Source organism: Epinephelus fuscoguttatus, linkage group LG6 (assembly GCF_011397635.1).
Source record: "Epinephelus fuscoguttatus linkage group LG6, E.fuscoguttatus.final_Chr_v1".
Lineage (NCBI taxonomy): Eukaryota > Metazoa > Chordata > Actinopteri > Perciformes > Serranidae > Epinephelus > Epinephelus fuscoguttatus.
Window position 1 is genome coordinate 9943475 of NC_064757.1, and position 16834 is coordinate 9960308.

Genomic DNA, 16834 nt, shown 5'->3' on the forward strand with positions numbered 1-16834 from the left:
AAACAGTCATGCATCCTAATCTGTGAGCTGAACTGTATTATACAGGAATGCTGGATAGTTCTGACATTGTGTTGTCTTTAACAGAACCCTGGGCTGGTTGATCAGTACATCAGCACACTGTTGAGTCTGGACCAGAGCCCCACCACTCTGGCCCTGCTTGGGGTGTGTTTAGACTTCTGCACTGCTCAGAAAGACAAAGCCACAATAGACAAGCATAAGGTGAGTTGTTCTTGAATTGGTTCTTCAGATCTCATTTTTTGTGTAATGTTGTTGATAACTACAGTTCTGACATCATAAACCAATTGTGCTTTGATACTCCGCATTCAGATTTTGTCAAGAAGTACATGGAGTGTAATATAAACATTTTGGGGCTGCAACATATAACCGTGTGTCTACTGTTTTTCAGAGTTCCCTGTTGGACCTGTACATAAAATCAGTCCTTATGAGCAAGACCAAACCACAACAACACATTTTGGACAAATGTGGCTCCTTTCTACGTCATGTGTCCCACTCTGAGTTCAAGGAGCAACTACTCCCGGCACTGCAGAAGACAATGCTCCGCAGTCCAGAGAATGCGATGCAGAGTGAGATGCTTTTAGTTTCTCATCATGTGTTAGATATTTACCCCCTTGGTGCTTAGTCATCGTTCAGACAGTGCATTAAAACATTGTTGTCTCTTTCCAGCTGTTTCCTACCTGCTTTCAGCTGTAACTCTTGACCTCAGTCAATATGCCATGGATATCGGAAAGGCCATTGCAAGTAAGACCTTAATGGATACTCAATCCATTTAGTTTTGTATGCCTCTTGTGGAGCATATTTTTGAAGCAAACACTCAGCTGTCACAGAGTATGACTTGTCACAGCAGAAATGATAACTGAAAGGATGGACACTCAATTCAGCGTTAATTATGTTTATCTAATCACTGGTACGGTCTGTGTTTCAGGCCAACTGAAAGCTAATAACGCCCAGCTGATGGAGGAGGCGGTCCAGGCTATGCAGAACTTGGCCCAGCAGTGCAGTGACCCCTCTGCTGTGCAGGACATCGTCACTCACCTCTTCAAAATCCTTGGAGGTGAATCAAGAAATACCTATTTGACTGAAATATTGTCTTAACTGTGTTTGGGTTTTGCTCACCTGAATCATAATGTTTTGATTTAATTCTTTAATTCAGGGTCTGAAGGAAAGCTCACAGTTGTTGCCCAAAAGATGAATGTGTTGTCAGGTAAGAGGCCTCACAAGCACTCACGATTTTTAGCTATCAGTGAGATACAACCCTGATTCCAAAAATGTTGGGATGTTGTGTAAAACGTAAATGACAACAGATTTCAATCATTTGCACATCCTTTTTCACCTCCATTCAATTGAATACAATACAAAGATAAGATATAACAGTCAAGCTGATAAACGTTGTTGGTTTTGGAAATGTACACACATTCTGAATTTGATGCCTGCAACACGTTTCAAAAACGTTGGGACAGGAGCAACAGAAGACTGGAAAAGTTGTGAAATGCTCAAAAAATATCTGTAACATTCAACAGCTAAACTGGTTAACTAGTAACAGATGATAGTATCATGCTTGGGTATGAAAAACACATCCTTGAAAGGCTTAGTGGTTCACAAACAAGGATGGTGACTTGGTAAAAAAAAAAAAAAAACTGTTGGCGAACAGTCCAACAGTTTAAAAACAATGTTTCTCAATGCACATTTGCAAGGAATTTAAGGATTTCACCATCTATATCATCAAAAGATTCAGAGAATCTGGAGACATCTCTGCAAAAGCCCCTTACATGCAGGACCGTTATTGAATGCCCGTGATACCTCAGGTGGCACTACATTTACAACCAACATAATTGTATAAAGGACTTTACTTTATGGTTTGAGGAACAATCACTGTTGGTAAACACAGCTTGTTGCTGCATCTTTGAATGCAAGTTAAGACTTTACCATCAAAGAGAAAGCCATATACCAACAACATACAACAAACGCAGCATTTCATTTTCAAAACTTCAACAATTAATGTCCTCAGTTCCCAAACACTTACTGGGTGCTGTTAAAAGAAAAGGTGATGTCACACAGTGGGAAACATGCTCCTGCCCCAACTTTTTTGGAACCTGTTGCAGGCATCAAATTCAGAATGAGTATATAGTTAAAAAAATAATACAGTAAATCAGTTTGAATATTAAAGGACAACTTTGGTATTTTTCAACCTGGGCTCTATGTCCCCATGTGTATGTGTGCGTATGATTCATGGGTACCACTCGTTCTAAAATTGGTTTAGTATTGAGCCGCGAAACAAGCTAAAATGGTAATGAGGGCAAATGCGTCCCATATAAAAGTGCTTTTTTTCGCCACTGACCAGTTCAGATCGCCAGTGCTATCTCTGTAGATAGCATATTGTAGCGGCCCTGGGACAGTGGTGACTGTGAATGAGTGGAGTCAGCTGTCAGTCAGTGTTGGAGCAGAGAGGGGGAGGGTGTCCCTGCTCGGTATTGTAAATGAGTATGTGTGTGTGAAGTGTGTGTTTTTTCGCCACTGACCGGTTCAGATCGCCAGTGCTATCTCTGTAAATAGCATACTAACTTAGCCTGTGATGTCACGAGCTTTGCTCCACTGTACTGTAGCTCTCTGTACTCGTGGGACAGCCGTTTTCTTGAGGAAGAGGTGTTTCGGGATTGGATGTCTTCTCTTCTTCGGCTGGCAGTAGTCATCTTGGGAGAAGTGAGCACTGCAGACCCGATGGTCTGCAAGGCGCAGTGTCTGGAGAGGAGTGTTAGCATCCATTTGTAGCACAACTAGCCACAGCTTCAGCATCTTGCCGTCTGACAAAGGCAGCCTAAGAAAGCTGTACGGGGTGTTGCGTGACATCCTGTTCTTGCATTCAGGAAAAAGGCCCGTTTATTTAAGCACTCCAAAAACTCCAGTAACACTCCAGGGGGTAGCACGTAAAAGACTCCGTCCTCTGACTCTTCTAGCGTAACACACACTTCACACACACATACTCATTTACATTACCAAGCGGGGACGCCATCCACCTCTCTGCTCCAAGACTGACTGACAGCTGACTCCACTCATTCACAGTCACCACTGCCCCAGGGCCGCTACAATATGCTATCTATAGAGATAGCACTGGCGATCTGAACCAGTCAGTGGCGAAAAAAAGCACTTTTATACGGGACGCATTTGCCCCCATTACCATTTTAGCTTGTTTCACGGCTCAATACTGAACGAGTGGTACCATGAATCATACGCACACATACACGTGGGGAAATAGAGCCCAGGTTGAAAAATACCGAAGCTGTCCTTTAAACATCTTGTCTTTGGACTGTATTCAGTTGAATATGGGTCAGAAAGGATTTACAAATCATTGCATTTTGTTTTTATTTACGTTTTACACAGTGTCCCAACGTTTTTGGAATTGAGGTTGTATAATTCCAAACATTTTTTTTCAACAACTGTCATCTTCTTTTAGGGATTTCCAGCTGCAGCCATCATGCCGTGTCAGGAACATCCAGCCAGACTCTCAGCTCTACAGTCACTGTGATGTTCATCCCTTATTTACAACAAGAAGGTATCCTTTCTTTGTCTTTTCTTCTTCTTTCATTCTTTCCAGAATGCTAGACAGATTTATGAACTATATGTAAATAATCTTTAGAATTAACTAAAATATCACATAATTTAAGTTTATGCCTTGGGTCTGGACAGTCCTCAAGAGACCACAGTGATATGTTTCAGTCTTGCATCACTCTTCTTTGTTTTATTTAGTTCACGAGGGGACCTTGGTGCACGCAGTGTCTGTCCTGTCACAGTGGAGCAGTCGTCTCACAGTGGAAGTTCCTGCTGCTCTGCTGGATTGGTTCAAGAAAGCTTTCACTCTCAAGACCTCCACCTCTCTGGTTCGACACGCTTACCTTCAGGCCATGCTTGGGGCTTTCAAAGGTCAGTCAGCCCAGGGACATTACGCTGTGTGTCTGATATACAGATCCTTAAAGTGAGCTCAGTCCATAATCCTGTGTTGTCACTTTTCCCCTGGTTTTTAGGTGACACTCTGGCCAAAGCCTCAGACCTCATGCCACTGCTCCTCCAAACAGTGGAGAAGGCTGCGGCACAGAACTCCCAGCATGCTCTGCTTGCAGAAGGTGTAGCAGCTTCTGTTGTTTTGAGTCGACTAGCACTGCTGGAGTCACAGACAGGTGAGGCTGCCACCTTCAAAATGACGTTTTCTCACTGATGGAGACTATTGGAGCATAGAATGATGGGAAGTGATGAGGATTTTTTTGTCTCTCTGTCTGCAGAGGCAAAGTTCTCCAGCTTCTGGAACCTGATCTTAGATGAGAAGAAGCCACTGTTCACCACTGAGAAGTTCCTCTCCCAGGCCAGTGAGGAAAGTAAGGCAGTTTTCAACATATCTTAACTAGTTCCAAGGCTTATGAGTGTTTTAAAATATTAAGACATAAAATGATGGCCTGTGACTGTCTTTTTACCTCTGCCTGTAGCTCTGCTCACAGTGCTGCTGCTCTGTGAAAGGCTCTTCCTGGACCATGCTCACAGGCTGAACACCAGCAAATCACAGTGAGTTGCTTTTTATGTTAACATGTAGAAAACTTTACCTTGGAAATGTCTGATCTAATCTAAGATCTAAGGAAAAATGCAGAATATAAATTAGTCAGTGGTTTGTCATGTTTACTGGATTCCTGTAGTGTTTTAATCACTAGTTAATTTTCCTGCATGTAACTGTTCTGTAGGATGTATCATCACGCCACAGTTGCTGTTCTGCTGTCTCGGAGCTGGCGTGTGAGGAAGCGGGCTCAACAGACAATCAGGAAGCTTCTCTCCTCTCTGGGTGGATCCAGTCTTGCCCATGGCCTTCTGGGAGAACTCCGTGTGGTCATCAACAAACACAAAGTAAAGACTGATTATTCGCCACAGACCTCAAAAACATACAGCTACATCTTTAAAAGTTGGTTGTGGATCATTGAATCAGTCCTTCACTACAGCTTGACTGTTTAAAAAGAAGTTCATTTTTTCTCAGCCTGATTGTAACTAACTGTGATGTAAACTGACAGGTTTTGCCCCAGGACGTCGTGGTATCAGAGTCAGGAGAGCTGACTGAGCTGGGTCGCAGCTATGTCACCCCTCGTGTCCTGCTGGACGCACTTTGTGTTGTTTGCTCCTCTGCCAGCCAATGGGGCGACCCCACCGAAGCAGAGAATTTGGCCATGGAGATCCTCATAGTCACTCACCATCCATCTATTGGTATGAGAATGAGTTGCTCTCCAGATTGAATCTACTGTCCACTTGTTAACCAAATGCCGGGTTTTTGTAGCTTACTAACACTGGAGTATGTTGGGATGGTGTACTGGCGCTCTGTTCCGTACTTCATTGTCATCTGCTCTGTGTGTATCTCTTTCAGTTGAAGCTCGCCACGGTCTCTGGCCTTTTCTGCTCCAGTCCATGAACATTAAGGCAGAAGAATTCATAGAAAAGAATCTGGAAGCTATTCTGCCACATCTCTTGGAGGTTAACGCTGACAATCAGGTGTGAAAATAACACACACTTCCATATGCTGTATTTACATGAGATTTATTCAACACTAAAATGTACCTGATTCCTGTGAAGACTTAAAGGTAGACTGAAGAATAGCTAGACACATAGACAAGTATATTTGATTATTTTTTGTACCTCCAAGAGAGCAACACCATCCACGATCGATTAACTAGTGGGCAGTGTCCCCTGGCTCTAACCCTGCCGCACCTGTTCACTCTGCTACCATGGCCCAGGCTGAATAGCCCCAAAGCGCCATTGTGGTGTTGACGCCTGCTCCCCCATCGAACAGTGTTCCACCTCCTGTTAAAATGATGTTTTCCATAGCGCCCCTTCATGGTTGGTTCATAGTTAGGTTGGGGAAATGCATATTGACAGCGAAACAATATTTGACAAAACACTGGCTCTCAATCTGCAGCAATAGTTTTGGTGTCTGGTCTATTTTTCTTTTTCTTTTGCAAGCCACACAAGAATCTGGCAAGAAAACACACTGATGATCTATTCTAAACTATATAATTAATGTATTACGTATGATATAAATGATCTGATTATGATAGATAAAATAAAAAAACGTCCCATGCTCGCAGACTCTATTGATTTAATGTCTAGAGGGACATTAACATTTGACATTTGCTGATGTGTTTTACATGAAACCAGAATGTATAGTGGTCTTGTGTTTCTCCTCAGGCGGTAAAGAATGCAGTCGGTGCCCTCTCCGGCCTCTCCCCCACCAGGCTGTTACCGCGAGTAATCACTCACATCACTGAGGGGCTTTCCCGACCTGCTCTTCATCAGGTAACCAAGGAGGAATATGCCATCATGCTGACACCTGAGGGGCAATTGTTTGACGACAGCATCATTCAAAGGTAACACACAGCCTCTCCTACCGCTGTGAACGTGTGAACTCATCAGCAGTCATCAGAGCCTTCTGTTGTTGAACTTTTTTTTTCCCACATCTGTCCTCTTACTCTTGCTGCAGTGCCCAGAAGGAAAGCACCAAGAAGGTCAACATGAAAAGAGAGAACAAGGCCTACTCCTACAAGGAACAGATCATTGAACTGGAGTTACAAGAGGTAATGTGCACTTATGATCAGCTATGTGTTTTTTCAGTGGTGTTAATGTGTGGAGCACACTTTGATTTCTCTATGATCTTGCAGGAGCTAAAGAAGAAAAAAGGCATCAAAGATGAATTACAGCTAACCAGCAAGCAGAAGGAAATGATGCAACTCCAGCTGGAAAAGGAGGCTGGAATTCGCAAGAGACTTCAAGGGGTATGAAACCAAGCCAACAAAATGAATCCTCTAACACAGCACCTGAAGCGTGACATTCTTAATCATTGTTCGTCTTTTCTCATTGTCACCAGCTGGATGTGGAGTTGCAGAGCGTGGTCGGTCTGCTGGAAGCCACTCTGATAGAGAGACCACCTCAGATCACCAGCGAGCTCCCCGCTGTCCTCCAGGTCCTAATGCCCCTGCTGCAGTCCCCTCTGGCTGCTCCACGCATCAAGCAGGCCTTCTTGGACATCGGAGTGTGCCTCATGCCCAAACACTTTCACCATCTCGGTACATCACCTGCCTTTGTACTGTATTGTATGATATTGATAGACATAGCCTCAGCTTGTTGACTCGGTGTCACTTTTTTTCCTTCTAGCCGTGCTTGTGGGACACGTGACTTTACGGCTGCTGAAGCCAGAGTGTGATCTGGATGAGGCTTGGGAACAGGAGGACCTGGACACAGCAGCCCACCGTACCATACTGCTACTGCACAACTACACGGTCCCTCAGAGAGATGCCAAGACTGCTGGTGAGCACAATCATGGACACTGGTGAAAGTTTCAGTTACAAACACAACATAAACACCAGAGGCAACCTTTTTTTTTTCTCGACACACATGAAACTTTTGTTCTGTGAACCATGTGCTGCTAATGAAGTGTTTTATTTTGTTTGAATATGTCTTGATTCTTTGTTTTGTCAATTTTGTCCTCAGATGTGGCTCCTCTGTCTGCTCCTGCTTTTTCCTTCTGCTTCCCTCTCCTCAACGCCATGCTCAGGGAGTCTTCAGGCAGCACCGAGGAGACTGAGAACATGATGACCAGAGCATTGCAAGTCATCCTAGAACACTCCCAGCTTCGTGCTGCCACAGACAGCGATGACCTTATTATAGATGAGGTAGGGACAGACATCTGCATTGCATTTTCCTTTATCTGTGACCTGCACAGGAAATGATTGGAAAATACATTATTTATGTAAAAAAAAAAAAAGCCATCAGTGCCTTGCACCCCCATTTGTTTCAGAATTTATTTGTAGTAAGCAGAGCCATAGGTCTGTGAAGGTAAATGGCATACCAGATTGGGAAAGCTTATGTGACTGTACAAGCATTTATTTTGTAGATTTGTGTACTAACTGTTGTGTTTTCTTGTCTCAGAATGGCCCAGAGCTGCTTCCACGTGTCAACATGCTGCTGCTATTGACAAGAGTTATTTCCACGGCCACCCCAAGACTCCAGGTGAACAAGGAATTTTCCAGACAGAGTTTAAAATAAATAAATCCACCTGTCTCGACACATACACACACTTTTTTGCAAGTTCTTCGTTCCCTGTTCTGTTCTTTTATAGCCACATGGATGACAGAGTTGCTGCTTAAAACTGTGATGTGAGACTTTTCACACTCTATGTTTTAGGTGTTGGCATCTCAGTGTCTGACAGCGCTGTGTGCCAGTGCTGGAGGGGGAGAGGGCTGCACTGTAGCAGAGCAGCCAGAGATAGACGTCCTGCTCAGTGCCCTCCTTTCACCCTGCTTCTCTGTCCGGGACGCTGCCCTCAGGGTGAGCTGTGAATTGGTTGATTTGACATTTGTTTAAGCTGACCTGTCCCACAGTAAGCAGGTGTTTTTAGGACAGTAGAAGTCACCACGTTTAATGGTTTTTAGCTGATTTCTTACCAAAAAATGAAAAGGAAAAAAAAGAATACAGTTTCTAGATAAAGATGAAAGCACTGCTATTAACATATTTAGTGGCAACCCTAGTTAAGTGACAAATGATATTATATCCCCTGTGTATGTGTATTCCTATTAGACATGCTATTAACACCCTATCTCTCTGTGCTCAGGGATTGTTGGAGATGGAGTTTGCCCTGCCCACAGATTCCACAGAGGCCAGCGGGCTGAGTTTGCTGCGCAGGCTATGGGTTGCCAAATTTGATGTTGAGGAGGAGGGCCGAGCCTTGTCTGAAAAGTATGTATTGTATTGTTTCCTCCTGCTTTTTTCTACTAGCTGATTTCTCATTCTACACTAAGACTCATTGGTCACCATGTAAGTGTCTTTTACATCTTTTCCACCAGCAGTCTCAGGGGTTTCATTTTTATTGTTCTTAAAATCACATTCATGTTTAACCATAAAAAATTCTGGCCATACTGTTTTTTAAATGTGCAAGAAAAGATTTTTGCACTGTAAAGAAGAGTGGAAACTATGTTGTAAACTCAACAGTTGAACTTATTGGCTTGTCCCTCCTCCTCAGACTCTGGGAATCACTGGATCTGGAGTTGGTCCCTGAGATCTGCTCCCTGCTGATTGGAGATGTCACCCACCATGAGGAGGCTGTCCGTTCTGCCGCAGCAGAAGCTCTGTCAACCGCTGTGTCCCAGTACAGAGACCAGTCTGCTGCCGTGTTGGGCCAGCTCACTGAACTCTACCACCAGAAACTCTATGTGAGACCCTGCACCATGGCCAAACCACATGTTTATCCTTAAAGCTCTGGCTACTGGTAGTGGATGAATTTGAGCTCAGAAACTAAAATATGACATTTGTGCATTTTTATTTGTATAGAGACCACCTCCTGTGCTGGATGCCCTAGGCAGAGTCATCTCTGAAGCTCCACCTGACCAGTGGGAGGCCAGGTAAATCTGTTTGTTTGCAAAGATGAGATATATTAAGTTTATTTCATCTTTTTATTTTATATTGAAAATCAGTGTGTCGGGGCGTCGGTAGCATAGTGGATAGTGCCGGCGACCCATATACAAAGGCGACTCATCGCAGGTTCGACTCCGGCTTGCGACCCTTTCTGCATGTCATCCCCTCACTCTCTCTCTCTCCCCATTTCACCCTGTCTCGGTCCATTAAAGGCAAAAAAAAAATTAATAATAATAAAAAATCTTTAAAAGAAAAAGAAAATCAGTGTGTCACAGGGATGGATGAATACACCGTTTACCACCATATTATCTACATTAACCTACAACCAAACAGGGCAGAAACATTTGGGTTACTTCCAACAGGAAGAGGTAAGATACCAAAAAATGGCAATGACAGAAAAACACAGGAAGGAACTTGAAGGCGAGCCAGCCTCGGCAGCTACCTCTCCATTTTTATTTTTGTTATTTTGAGAAAGATTATACCCTAACCCTCAATCCGGGGTTTACTTCTAAAGTTTTGCTTTAGTGGTTATATATGAGATGTTATCAGAAACACTAATCCTATTACACCAGAAACCATAACTTGTTGAATGTTCCTTCTTGTGCACTGAGGCATTCTCTTACACACTTCTTTGTCAGGGGTGGCATTGCTCTGGCTCTGAACAAGCTGTCCCAGTACCTGGATGAGTCTCAGGTCACCCCTCTCTTCCTCTTCTTTGTTCCTGATGCTCTGAACGACCGCCATACTGAGGTGCGGCGCTGCATGCTGGACGCTGCCCTCTCTGCGCTCAACACACACGGGAAGGTAAGGCTCACTTCTATTTAATGCCTCTGCACCGACGATAGCTGTGGCTGAAGGCATTATGTTTTCGGATTGTCCATCTGTCTGTCCTGCTGTCTGTCCATCCGTCTCTCCCTTCTCATGAACACAATATATCAAGAATGCCTTAAGTCAATTTTTCTAAATTAGGCACAAATGTCCACTTGGACTCAAGGAAGAACTGATTAGGTTTTTGGGGTCAAAGGTCGTGGTTACTGTGACTTCATGTGTCTTATTGTCTGGAGCGCAAGATCTTAAGAATGCTTTGAGGGATTTTTTTTTTTTTTTTTTTTCAAATTTGGCACAAACGACCACTTGGACTCAGGGATGAACTGGTTGGATTTTGGTGGTCATAGGTCAAAGGTTGATGTCACCGTGACCTTGGATCAGTCTCATTCTTGTGAACGCAATATCTAAAGAATATCTTATCTTAAGGGATTTTCTTCAATTTTGACACAAACATCCAATTTCAATCAAAGATGAACTAATTAGAATTTGGTGGTCAAAGGTCACTGTCACCCTGTGTCCCTCTCTTTTTGTGAATATGATATCACAAGACGGCCTCAAGGCAGTTTCCTCAAATTTGACACAAATGTCCAGTTGAACTAAAGAATGAACTGTATTACATGATCATGTGTGTCTTGCACTGTACCATATGTACCTGTTTTATGTCACAGGACAATGTGAGCTCCCTGCTGCCAGTGTTTGAGGAATTTCTGAAGAATGCCCCCCAGGACGCCAGCTATGACTCTGTCCGTCAGAGTGTGGTGATTCTAATGGGCTCCTTGGCAAAACATCTGGACAAAAATGACCCCAAGGTCAAACCCATTGTGGCCAAGCTCATCACCGCACTCTCTACACCTTCACAGCAGGTAAAAAACTATTCCTACTTCCCTACTTTACCCAGTATTATTTAGAGTGTTCAGCATCCAAGAGTTTAAATGATTATAGTTTATTATAACCCTTTATTATACAGATCCCACTTTGTTGGCAGTCCTTTACTCTTCATCACATTATCTCATGTGGTTTGTCATCCCTTATCAGGTCCAGGAGTCTGTGGCCAGCTGTTTACCTCCTTTAGTCCCTGCCATCAAGGAGGATGCTGCAGGGATTGTAAGGAATCTGCTGCAGCTGCTGCTAGAGAGCGACAAGTATGCAGAGAGGAAGGGAGCAGCGTACGGATTGGCTGGTCTGGTGAAAGGTCTCGGCATCCTTGCGCTCAAACAGCAGGACATCATGACCACGCTGACTGATGCCATCCAGGACAAGAAAAACTTCAGACGGAGGGAAGGTCAGTGAAGTTTATCCATCCACCTGTTGATGTAGATATTATGCATGCCTCTCCGACTATGTTGTATTTAGTATATCTACCACAAGCCACCATTAGCTGGCACTCAAGACGTCAGCAACAGAAATGTATTGTTGTTTGTTTGTTTGTTTAAAAAAAAAAAGAAGGCACTAACCAGCTGTTTGTCTCTGTATAGGAGCACTGTTTGCTTTTGAGATGCTGTGTAACATGTTGGGGAAGCTGTTTGAGCCATATGTGGTCCATGTGCTGCCACACCTGTTGCTCTGCTTTGGAGATGGAAACCAGTATGTCAGAGAGGTGAGCAGGCAATTCATATTCCTGAGTCTCCTCTGCATTAATATCTCACTGTCTGATTTAGATGTCTCTTACTTTTCATTAATTTATCATCAAAATGTCTTGCTTCACTCTCCCGTCTTTCTACATATCCACATCAAAGCTGGAGTGTGGAACTATTGTTTCTCCCCTCTGGCAGTGACAGTTATTGCACTAACACTGCTGATGTGTGCTCATGACGTGTGTTGACAACTGAGCTTGCTGCATCTCCCCGCCCACAAGAGCTCTCTCTTCAAGTCTTCTTTTACTTTAATCTGTCTTCTGAATGCTGAGTTTGTTTTTTATATGAAGCATCCACTTCAGAAACTTTTCCTGAGCGCTTCTTAGGATTTTCCACAATAGTTTCCACCATACTCCTAGCTGCTGTTCCTCTACTTTGGTCTCTCCCCCTTCCTGTTTTCTTTTTGTCTTTATTTCAAACTGTTATTAGTATCAGAAGAAAACATCTGAATCACACACGTGCAGTTAAAGCTTTGAGAAAACAAAAAACAATGTACTAAATTGAAAAAACAAAACAAAAACAAAACAAATCTGATGTAAAAATCAAGGTATTAATCTAACCCCCTTTATGCTGTGGCTGGTTGATGTGAAATACACAACTTCTGGTGCACCTGCGTGGGAAAGTCAGTACAAACGCTCATAACCAAAACTCCATTATACTGAGAAATACAGAGAGCTTCCCCTGGCGGTGATAGCCTTTAAACATAGCAAGGTTGGCGTAACACAGGATCCACGAAGCAGGCACTTATTTAGGAAACCTCCATAATTCCTGTCTTCGATCACGTAAAATATGTATGTAAAAATGTCTAAGAACCCTGTCTAAAGTTTTTACCCTCTACCTCTTCTTCCACCAGGCTGCAGATGACTGTGCCAAGGCTGTGATGAGGAACCTGAGTGCCCACGGGGTGAAGCTGGTTCTTCCCTCCTTGCTAGTGGCCCTAGAGGAGGAGTCCTGGAGAACTAAAGCAGGTTAGGAGTGCCTACATGCACACTGGCATAAGCATTACTGGACTGTCTTGAGAGGATGGAAAATATTTGGTCATCCTCAGGTTTTTTGACGTGTTGAGAGAATATTATAAATCAGAGCAAAATTGGGTATTTCCTATACTGTACAGATGCACTGTCTCAAAGAATGATGAAGAATAGTTTTCAGGAGCATTATTTTTTGTTAATAACCAGTGTAATTATAGTTGTGTATTACTGGATCATGATTTTTAAGTATTTGTTTGAACATACCATTGCGAGGACAGTCACAGTCAAATGAGTAATTCGCTCCAACAGCAGCTTCTTGTGATTCGCCCCCTTCTTTCCTCCAGGCTCGGTAGAGTTGCTGGGTGCCATGGCTTTCTGTGCACCCAAGCAGTTGTCCTCCTGCCTGCCCAGCATCGTGCCCAAGCTGACTGAGGTGCTGACCGACTCCCACGTGAAGGTGCAGAAGGCTGGCCAGCAGGCCCTCCGCCAGATCGGCTCTGTCATCCGCAACCCTGAAATCCTGGGTAAGTGATTCAGTCATGGGGCAGTGCTGTACGACACAGAAGACTGAAAGTGTCAGTCTTAAACCTAAAGGGGTTTTTGTCTTACATTGATTTTTGTTTCCTTTTCAGCCATTACGCCCATTCTACTGGATGCTCTCACTGATCCGTCCAGGAGGACCCAGACGTGCCTGCAGACGCTCTTGGACACCAAGTTTGTACACTTCATTGACGCCCCCTCCCTTGCCCTCATCATGCCCATTGTCCAGAGAGCCTTCCAGGATCGCTCTACTGACACTCGCAAGATGGCCGCTCAGATCATTGGCAACATGTACTCCCTCACTGATCAGAAGGTACACAGCATTAGTTGAATATTGCACTGAACTGAAAATATTTATTTTTTCAGTTCTTCAACCCAGTAGTACAATCTAAAGATTTGTATTTGGTGTGTCATGTGTTGTTGTTTATAGGATCTGTCACCCTACCTGCCTAGTGTTATTCCTGGACTGAAGGCCTCTCTGCTGGACCCGGTGCCTGAGGTGTGTTTGGTGATTTAAACAGTACTACTGTAGTAAATGGTGTGTGTGTGTGTGTGTGTGTGTGTGTGTGTGTGTGTGTGTGTGTGTGTGTGTGTGTGTGTGTGTGTGTGAAGGTAACACTGTAACTGCTCTTATACTGCTCTTCTTCCTCTCCTCTTCAGGTACGCACAGTCTCAGCTAAGGCCCTGGGTGCCATGGTGAAGGGGATGGGTGAGTCCTGCTTTGACGACCTTCTGCCGTGGCTCATGGAGACCCTGGCCTCTGAGCAGAGCTCTGTAGATCGCTCTGGAGCTGCACAAGGTTGGTTCTTCCACACTCTGTCCCTGTGTCATTTCTGATTTGCCTGTAACATCATTCCTCAAATGACTCACTGAATGATTTGTGTGGGGGGTTTTTTTGTTGTCAGGTCTGGCTGAGGTGATGGCTGGACTGGGAGTGGAGAAGTTGGACAAGCTCATGCCAGATGTGGTGCAAACAGCCAGCAAAGTGGACATCGCCTCCCACGTCCGAGATGGCTACATCATGATGTTCATCTACCTGCCACTCACATTTGGAGACAAGTTTACTCCTTATGTTGGGCCCATCATCCCCTGCATCCTCAAGGTATTGCTATGACTGTAAAGGGTTGTTTTTTGCCATTTTGCTGACAATCATATTTCACTGCTTTTATGGGGGTCAAAATGTTCCCTTGATTTTGTAATGACTACTTCCTGGAAATGTTCTTGCCATTTTGAAGCCATTGAAGTCTGCAAATTTGATTAAGTTGCCTACATATTTTAAAATTGCAATATTCCAGTTCATTAATTTATTGAAAAATTAAATATATTTTGCCAAACTGCTGAGCTGAAAACTGCCGTTTTAAAAAGTCTGAAGTAATCACTGCAGGTAAAAAGTTGATCGAGTCATATTACTGCAGTTATAGGAGTTTAAGGTTTGACCATATCTGTGACTTCTGTGAGAAGCATTCTTGTTTCAGGACATACTCTTCAGAATGCACTCACACACAAACAAGCAAACACATGCTGAAAATACCAGCAGGTATTTGTCCCTCATACTAGAACAGATTTTAGGGAGAAGCCTTTGCTCTTACCCTCTCTGTGTTTTCTACCAGGCTCTGGCTGATGAGAATGAATATGTGAGAGACACAGCCCTGAGAGCCGGTCAGAGAATCATCAGCATGTATGCTGAGACTGCCATCGCTCTGCTGCTTCCTGAGCTGGAACAGGGCCTGTTTGACGACTTGTGGAGAATCAGGTCTGACTTAAATACGCTGCAACATATCAGTGGTTGAATAAATGTCACTTTTATATTGACTAGTTGTGTATCCATCTCATTGTTGGTTTGCAGGTTCAGCTCTGTGCAGCTGCTTGGAGATCTGTTGTTCCATATCTCTGGAGTGACAGGAAAGATGACCACAGAAACTGCCTGCGAGGATGACAACTTTGGAACAGCTGCATCCAATAAAGTATGAATATATTTCATTTCAACAAAAAAGACAGATCTGCAGATCCATGGAGTTAATAAAAAGAAAAAGATCTGGTGAAATCACTTCTTGCCAACACAGCAATGTGGTGTTGGTTCATGTTTGAAAAGTGTTTTTACATTGGTGTATCAAAAACCATTTCTCTCCCAGGCTATCATTGGAGCTCTTGGTGCTGAGCGCCGTAATCGCGTCCTCTCTGGTCTCTATATGGGCCGTTCAGACACTCAGCTGGTAGTTCGCCAGGCTTCCCTCCATGTGTGGAAGATCGTGGTGTCCAACACCCCCAGAACTCTTCGAGAGATCCTTCCGACCCTCTTCACTCTCCTGCTGGGCTTCTTGGCCTCCACCTGTCCTGACAAGAGAACGGTATTACGCCTCTATACTTGTAAACACAGTCTTGGACTGTTTTTGTCTTGGATGGTGGGCGACTGTTAGCAGTGCTTGTTTTTTCCTGTCACCATGAAAGCACCTCCACAGAACCTTTTACTGACGTTGTGTGTTGGTGTGGTTTTAGATCGCTGCTCGAACACTTGGTGACCTGGTGAGGAAACTGGGAGAGAAGATTCTCCCTGAGATTATTCCCATCCTGGAGGAGGGACTGCGCTCTGACAAGAGTGATGAGAGGCAGGGAGTCTGCATTGGCCTCAGTGAGATCATGAAGTCCACCAGCAAAGATGCGGTGAGTTATGCAAATGCTGTAATATACAATAGGATTAAGATCATAGTTGCTCTCAGCAGGAGAGATCCCACAAACAAACTTTTTTATTTATTAAGAAGCAGGACTTCAGAGAAATGAGTAGCCTTTTTACCCATTTTTCTCAGTCATCATATTGGTGTGAAAGTGAATTGCCCTTCTGTTTGGAATCTAAATATAAAACAACGAGCAACTAAAAAATAATAATAATAATCATAATTAAAAAAAAAAAAGATTTTAAAATGTTGTACCCCTCTGACAACCTGTTAAATTTTTGAAAGCCTAGTTTAGGCCAGGAGTCTGAGAATTCCAGCAGACATGAAACATTATTATCTTGATGATGTTTGTACTGTAGGTGCTTGTCTTCTCTGAGTCGCTGGTCCCCACAGTGAGGAAGGCTCTCTGTGACCCTCTGGAGGAGGTGCGAGAGGCTGCAGCCAAAACCTTCGAGCAGCTTCACGCGACCATTGGTCACCAGGCGCTGGATGACATCCTGCCTACCCTGCTCAAACAGCTGGTGAGGGAGCGAGGATACAAATGTAATGCAGATAACATTCGAAAGTTTTCAGTCTGGCGTTTCATCCGCTGAATGTCTTTTCTCAGGATGACGAAGAGACAGCTGAGTTTGCTTTGGACGGCCTGAAGCAAGTCATGGCAGTGAAGAGTCGCTCTGTGCTGCCCTATTTGGTTCCAAAGGTAAAGTGTCACAGTCAAGGTTTCTTTTTAAGCCACTTTTAT

At 43.8% G+C, this 16834-nt stretch overlaps 1 protein-coding gene across 1 annotated transcript in view; it reads left to right on the forward strand.

The window, feature by feature from the left end:
• The window catches only part of gcn1 (GCN1 activator of EIF2AK4), a 30631-nt gene that overhangs the window by 4311 nt on the left and 9486 nt on the right, over positions 1–16834 (forward strand). Inside the window, exons 7-46 of the mRNA XM_049578197.1 lie at positions 85–219; positions 407–584; positions 685–759; positions 944–1072; positions 1172–1222; positions 3470–3568; positions 3763–3936; positions 4038–4190; positions 4293–4385; positions 4494–4569; positions 4743–4902; positions 5064–5253; positions 5411–5535; positions 6229–6407; positions 6521–6614; positions 6699–6812; positions 6905–7103; positions 7192–7344; positions 7528–7709; positions 7966–8046; positions 8221–8364; positions 8648–8772; positions 9056–9245; positions 9364–9434; positions 10086–10251; positions 10944–11138; positions 11311–11557; positions 11751–11872; positions 12763–12877; positions 13225–13404; positions 13513–13733; positions 13851–13919; positions 14081–14219; positions 14326–14522; positions 15031–15173; positions 15267–15384; positions 15553–15768; positions 15917–16081; positions 16452–16613; positions 16700–16792. Of these exons, the coding sequence (XP_049434154.1) occupies positions 85–219; positions 407–584; positions 685–759; positions 944–1072; positions 1172–1222; positions 3470–3568; positions 3763–3936; positions 4038–4190; positions 4293–4385; positions 4494–4569; positions 4743–4902; positions 5064–5253; positions 5411–5535; positions 6229–6407; positions 6521–6614; positions 6699–6812; positions 6905–7103; positions 7192–7344; positions 7528–7709; positions 7966–8046; positions 8221–8364; positions 8648–8772; positions 9056–9245; positions 9364–9434; positions 10086–10251; positions 10944–11138; positions 11311–11557; positions 11751–11872; positions 12763–12877; positions 13225–13404; positions 13513–13733; positions 13851–13919; positions 14081–14219; positions 14326–14522; positions 15031–15173; positions 15267–15384; positions 15553–15768; positions 15917–16081; positions 16452–16613; positions 16700–16792 (5718 nt within the window). The remainder of the gene's footprint in view (positions 1–84; positions 220–406; positions 585–684; positions 760–943; positions 1073–1171; positions 1223–3469; positions 3569–3762; positions 3937–4037; positions 4191–4292; positions 4386–4493; positions 4570–4742; positions 4903–5063; positions 5254–5410; positions 5536–6228; positions 6408–6520; positions 6615–6698; positions 6813–6904; positions 7104–7191; positions 7345–7527; positions 7710–7965; positions 8047–8220; positions 8365–8647; positions 8773–9055; positions 9246–9363; positions 9435–10085; positions 10252–10943; positions 11139–11310; positions 11558–11750; positions 11873–12762; positions 12878–13224; positions 13405–13512; positions 13734–13850; positions 13920–14080; positions 14220–14325; positions 14523–15030; positions 15174–15266; positions 15385–15552; positions 15769–15916; positions 16082–16451; positions 16614–16699; positions 16793–16834) is intronic.